The 6,532-nt window shown below is 40.7% G+C and overlaps 1 protein-coding gene across 3 annotated transcripts in view; it reads left to right on the top strand.

Annotated features, from left to right (window-relative positions):
- The first annotated feature begins 3,518 nt into the window (after positions 1–3,518).
- Positions 3,519–6,532, top strand: part of LOC125888303 (dehydrogenase/reductase SDR family member 13-like) — a 39,147-nt gene continuing 36,133 nt past the window's right edge. For all 3 annotated transcript variants that reach the window (XM_049575568.1, XM_049575567.1, XM_049575566.1), the window contains exon 1: positions 3,519–3,647. In XM_049575568.1, the coding sequence (XP_049431525.1) occupies positions 3,521–3,647 (127 nt within the window). In that variant the 5' untranslated portion in view covers positions 3,519–3,520. The remainder of the gene's footprint in view (positions 3,648–6,532) is intronic.

Genomic DNA, 6,532 nt, shown 5'->3' with positions numbered 1-6,532 from the left:
TAACCAAAAGGAAGCTTTTTGGATTCATCAGTTGGATGCGTTAAAATATCCTGGTCTTAATGAAGATATAGACTTTACATGTTTCCTTTAATGTTTTTGTTATGTTTAATATGTTTATCATATCTTGAACATATAATTAATACTGGTTCATAGGTATTTCTTTTATTTATTACGCAGTTGATAGACAGTGGGAGTTGGCAGGAGTCATTTGGGGTTACTATAGTGAAAATGATTTGGGGCACAGAGCCGGTTACTGGTTCAACATCACTGGGGCAGTAATAGGTCATTGGCCTGTGACATAATTCCATGGCAGCACATGATAATGATGTAACATGAACAACCCTGGAGCTAAACTCACAGCAGTATAAAAACAAAAAGGGAACTGTACTGAGATGTAGCTGTAACTGCCTTTATTTTTCCTTCTGAAAGGAGTCTTTTCAAACAGAGCTTATGCAATGAAAAAACTGCTGCAGCTAATGGTTGCTGGTTTGTTATGCTTAATTGCAAACACAGAAGCTGGCAGTAGGCCGACTGTTGACAGTGCTCACTAACTGGCAAACCTAAATCATACTTACCCATGATCGCTGCTATCAGCTGTTATCAGCACATTCTAATGCAACGCCTCCATCCAGGTGGGTCCAGCTGACAACACTGTTTACATAGGAAAATAACTTCAGTTTACTACATAGTGTTTCATGCAGCCACACTGAAACACAAAAAAAAGCTTAACAGAAAACTGGCTAAAGTCGTCTTCCTCCTCCTCTCTTGGCTGACTGACAAAAAAAATAAATAAATAAAAAAATCACACATCACAGCCATCATATGTCATGTTACTGCTGGCATGGCTGCTTATATGGTAGTTGTTTGGAAATTGTTATGCAAGCATTACCTTTTCAGTTCAGTGTGATGCAGATAAGTACCTGCTACTGTAAACCCCAATCCATCCATGACACAAAATTTTAATGTCTTCACAAATGCACTTCCGGGATCAGAATTCATCTCTTTGCCTTATTCTTGCAATTGAGAAAGCTAAGCTTGTCACAATATATGTTTATAGTTCAAACAACAAAAAAGTTACGTTAAACTGACATAAAATTCCTGTTAGACAAGGGGCATGTGACACATTTATGTTGTATCTGGTGTACTCAAAATGTTTATGTTACTGTACTGTACTAAACTAAAGTTTTGAGTGCAAGCTTTTTCCCCCAAAACAATTTAAGCTGAGTGAGCAAATTGGGGTTTACAGCAACACATATCAGTTTGTCTAATTCACAACTAGTCCATTCATCCATCCATTTTCTAAGCGCTTATCCTCTTGAGGGTCGCGGGGGGCTGGAGCGTATCCCAGCTGACACTGGGCGAGAGGCGGGGTACACCCTGGACAGGTCGCCAGACTATCGCAGGGCTCACAACTAGTCTCACATTTGAATTCATTCATTCATTCATTCATTCATCTTCTAACCGCTTCATCCTCTTGACGGTCACGGGGGGGCTGGAGCGTATCCCAGCTACATCGGGCAAGAGGCGGGGTACACCCTGGACAGGTCGCCAGACTATCGCAGGGCTCACAACTAGTCTCACATTTGAATTGTGTAACAAAATCTGTTTAACAACCTGATGAAAACCCTTTCCATTAAACAGTGCATGGTGAAACTGTCCACACCTTGCTGACATGTGATTGCGTAAGATTCATAAAGCAGCTGGTATGTTATTTATCAAGGTCATCAGAATGCTTTTCTGTGGGAGTCCTGTTCCGGCGGGTCAGATCACCCTGCACAGCAATCTCTCTAAATGAACCTCTCAGTGTTACTTCTTTAGCTGTGGGAAACATCAGTGTTAGTGAGTGATTGTGTTGCAGCTGATTGACTGTTTTGTAAAAAGCTTTTTCTAAGGACTAACAAGTATCACTTAGATTAAGGGAAAGGTTTGGTCCTTGATCAAAGTTTCTGCTCAGTATAAAACATATTCTATTAAGCCTGGAACTCAATCAGAATTGAAGTTGAATTAAATGTAAAATCCAAATAACCGACATCCAGATAAACTCTCCCTGTGTGAATGGGTTCAGGTCAGGGCACACCCTCCTTTCACTGCATGCCACAGCACTCCTCCTGTAATAACATAAAACACCAGTCAGACTTGTTGGTTGTGTTACCATGACTTAGCAACATTTATCAGTGGAGTGCAGTGTTTGTAATGTCATGTTATATACAATGTAGTGTTTACAGTTTAAGTTGCACACAGTTTTAGCCAGATAATTAATGTAATCAAATATCCCAGAAAATCTCCTCTTTGTTCAAGTTGTTGTGTAAAGTTCTGACCTTCTGGAATACTGTAAATGCTTTTGGTCATTTGCAGATTGAATAAGTATCATCCTAATACAGCGCACACATTCAATACACACTTGTGCTTTTCTCATGTTTACCGTACAAACACACACTACTCCATACATACAAAACTGCTATACTCAAGTAGTCAAGAAGTCATCAGTGTAACCAAACTATTCATTAAAAAAGATTGTCAGACCTTTCTGCTGAATGCTTTCCCTGCGCTTTTGCTATCTGTTTCCTTCGTGCCATATTGTCTAATAAAACATAACTTGCAAGTTTTGGGATCTTTTTTCTGCCTGTCCTAGTAATGTCAGACTAATTAAAATGATTGTTTCATGTAAAGGATTTGTTGCAACAATGCAATAGCCTAATACATTTGGTGATTGGCTGCCAATATTTTAACAGCCAAACGTTTAAAGGCTAACTTGTTCCACTTGATTGATGACCCACATTGCCTGACCTCACCCTAATAATTAACCACATTCACAACTGTTAACAGCCTACTGTAATTATTGTCCTATTGCTTTTGCAGGGTTTGAGGTGTGACCCCACCTTCTCTTGTCACTTTTACAGTACAACAAATGGGGCCCTCAAAATCTTATGAATTTGAATATGTGCACTGAGATAACATTAACACATTCAAGGCACATTTTCAGTCATGTAGGCTATCGATAAACTGAAGCTTGTGTGTGTTTAAGGTAAAGCCATTTTAGCCTTCCGGTCAACCCATGACGGAAGCAGACCTTTTCAGTTATCAGTATTATTTAATTATTGTTATTATTTATTAATATTTCATTGCAGCTGTATCAGGTGCAGTACAAACTGGAGTATTCCATATTAAAGACGTCATGAATTGTCCTTTCTCCTTGACAATATAAATGTTCCTTTGAGTGCATATATGGCGACATCTGGCGGTCCAGTAACGCTACACCAGGAAGCCCGATCGGAAGTTAAACTGTTGGCGTTCGATTTTCCTCCAAAGTAAATTCTTATGGTATTTGTGAAAATAAAATTAATACTCATATAGTATCTATTTGCCATTTTTTGTCAAAAGTGCCATGTTTTGCATTAATGTCAATTGTAGTTTTCGTTCTTTGATGCTTAACAAACAGTATAACACGCTTTGTTCGGCCACAAACATTTTATTTTGAAAGTCTTGTTGACACTACCCGCTCCGCTCATACAGTGCAGTGATGTCGGCACTGCTTTGCCTCGTAGCTGGTGCACTTTTCTTCTATGTGATAGTGTATTACGCTGTGTTTAGAGGAGCCAGGTGTTCCAGTTTAGTGAGGCTGAATGGGAAGACGGCCATTGTTACAGGTAACAAGCCTCACCCACCGGCTCTTGCTAACATGAAGCTTCATTCACACTGTCAAGGTAGCTCATTCATGTAGGCTACACAGCAGGGCTATCTCCCGTGTCTCCCCTGTCAACGCTACACTGAATCACTTTTCATGAGGATACAATGTTACAACCGGGTTCTAATCTACAAAATGTATCGTTATCAGACACAAACATGACTTGGTGGCAAAGCCGAAACTGCAGTTCATCGAATGGCCGACCAATAGACTATATAAAAATGTAGCTTAAATAAAATTTAATGCACATTTTTTTCCATTATGAATTACTGCAGTTTCCAAGCTCTCTTCATTTTTTAGTCCCAATCTATTTTAGTCTGTCTCTTAATATATTTTGTTTTGGACCAAGATATTCTACAGGTGAGATGTTTTTAGGTGTGTGTTATTCTGCGCCCATTTAAAGGAGCAGTTTTTAAGAGTTGGGAACATTTAGTGCAGTGATGATTTTGACAGCCATTTAAGTCTTTAAAAGCCCTTTTTAAACAGGAATTGTGCAAATTTGCAGGAAAGCCCAGTCAGTCTTCTTTCACCATTGGAAATATAAAAGCAAAATCGGGGAGTGCAGCAAGCTTTTGTTTATACAGAATGTGCCTTTTTCAGGGCAATTGGTTGGGGTGGGGTGGGGGGGCGGGTTGAGCAGGTAACAAAACGTGTTGCTCAGCGTGTGACGTAAACAGAAGCCGCGGCTGGTCAGTCCTTCTGCGATTCTCTCGTAAGTCGGCCCGTTCTTCACCGTCCCCGTCATCTGACGGTTAATGGCCTCTTTGTTTGTGAGGACAAGGAGGGCGCGCAATTCCTTGTCTCCCCAGTTGCTCATCTTTACAGTGTCTGTCAGGTTTGGGGTCCCTCTTGCTACTAGCTGCTGGCTAATTCCTGCTATCAGCTGTTTCCTGTTTATCCACCGCCAGTGGCTCGCACGTGAGGCGTCATCAACAGCTCCTCCCACAAGTCTTCAACAGCCCCTCCCGTTGCGGAAGGGTGCCTTGTTCTTTTTAAGGGGCCATCACACCTGGTGGCGCTAGAAACACGGATGCTTCAAAGACGCTTGAAATGCCTGAAATGGCCTTTTAAAAAGCGCTCCTTACTAGGAGTGCCTGTAGAGGAGGGATGTGTGCGCAACCAAAGACGGTGGATAAACCCAAGACAGTCCACTGCGAGTCAGTTTCCTGCATCAGTGTCATGTGGGGTTTGCGACCACCACGCCCTTTTAGGAGACTAACAGCAGGTCCTGAGTCCATCGACTTCCGTGGGAGAAATGAACGTGATTACAGATTATGGCCGATTCTTTCGGCCCATAGTCACAGAAGCAAATATTGGACCCATTTATCACAAGCCACATATCTTCAGAACATTCCAACACCAAAATGGCAAATTTCAGACGGACAAATCAGGAGAAAATTTACTTTGTTCAAGACTTGTCTCTGTCTCAACAACACACTCTCGCGAGATTTGGCAACAGATAGCCTATCTCCTCTCTGGTGCTGAACTCAGCGCAGTTTTGAACTGTTTTTGGAGGAGAAAACGGATATTATCAGACTGATCCTACAATCTTGTACTGGGTTGAGCTAACTGGAGTAGTTTCATGTCGTATCCGACAATGGGAGGCTTTTAATGGATGACGTGCTGATGTTAGCTTTGCTGCTGCTGTTAGCTGTCTCTGTCAGCTGCAGCCACTGATGATTTCTAGACATTGTGATTTCCCAAAACTGAATGAATACCACACATAGCAACACAAAACTGCTTTGCTAGCTCAATCACGTTGTAACTAAGATATCCGCTGGAAAAAAATTTTTTTTCACGGACCGTTTATTGAGTTACTGAGTTATTACAGACACTGCTAACAGCTACCGGTTAGCCCAACTAATCTACGATAACCAAGCGAGGTTGGGGATACTTGTCATTGGTTGACGGTTCTCCATCGTCTTTGATTGGGGAACGGGGGACAACGCCTACTTAGGAGACCGGAAATGTATACCATTTCATACAGCGGGAGTGTATTGTAGGTGGGCCATCTTGTAGTAATCCAGTATCTTTGGCACAACCGGCCAATCAAGTTAACCTAGCTAGCTAATGTTAGCATGTTTATTGTCGTAGTAACATTTAATGCCATTGTACTCACCAGACAAATTCACTTGGCTGCTCACACAGCTCCAAGCGTGTGCTCTCTTGTGCTTATTGCTATACTGAGGTATTGAGGGATTCTATAGCTCCTCGTAATTATAAACAGTCAGGATGAACCGTTTGTTGTCGCACTGCACTGCCATTGTGTTTACACAATTTACCTCAGGTACTCTCAACAACAAAACATGAATGAAGTTGACATGATAGCAAAGTCTAAATGGCCCAACATTTGCCGAAAATCTGGCAGTGTAAACAGGGCTTTAGTCTTGAGAAGAAAATGCTTGGTAGTTTTAGTCACATTTTAGTCATTTTATCCCTCATAGTTTTAGTCGACAAAAATTCATGACATTATCAAGTCATTTTATTTTCTATAGCTATGTTTTCTTTTTAAATCTTTAAACTAATCCAGTGAGGCTAATTCATGTATCAGAAATGAGAATCAAGGTGACTCAAAGTTATGACAATGTTTTTCCACAATTACAAATAATTTGTGCACACCAACAAACTTTTTGGTGAAATAAAAAACTTAACTAGAAATAACTGATCTGAGACTTCTAGGATTTGTACCCTTTGACAAAAATTGATCACACTGTTAAGAAGCATAAAAATAACCTAAAGGAAGCATGAATACTTTCTTAATCTGCAGCTTGTCAGTCTGAGGGTTTAAACTCATGTCTCAAAGAGCTGGTGATTAAAACTGATCTGAGTTTAGACTGAATCCTGCAG

This window comes from Epinephelus fuscoguttatus, linkage group LG5 (genome assembly GCF_011397635.1).
Source record: "Epinephelus fuscoguttatus linkage group LG5, E.fuscoguttatus.final_Chr_v1".
NCBI lineage: Eukaryota > Metazoa > Chordata > Actinopteri > Perciformes > Serranidae > Epinephelus > Epinephelus fuscoguttatus.
Note: the sequence above shows the minus strand (reverse complement) of the source record. Positions and strands in the feature narration are given on the sequence as shown.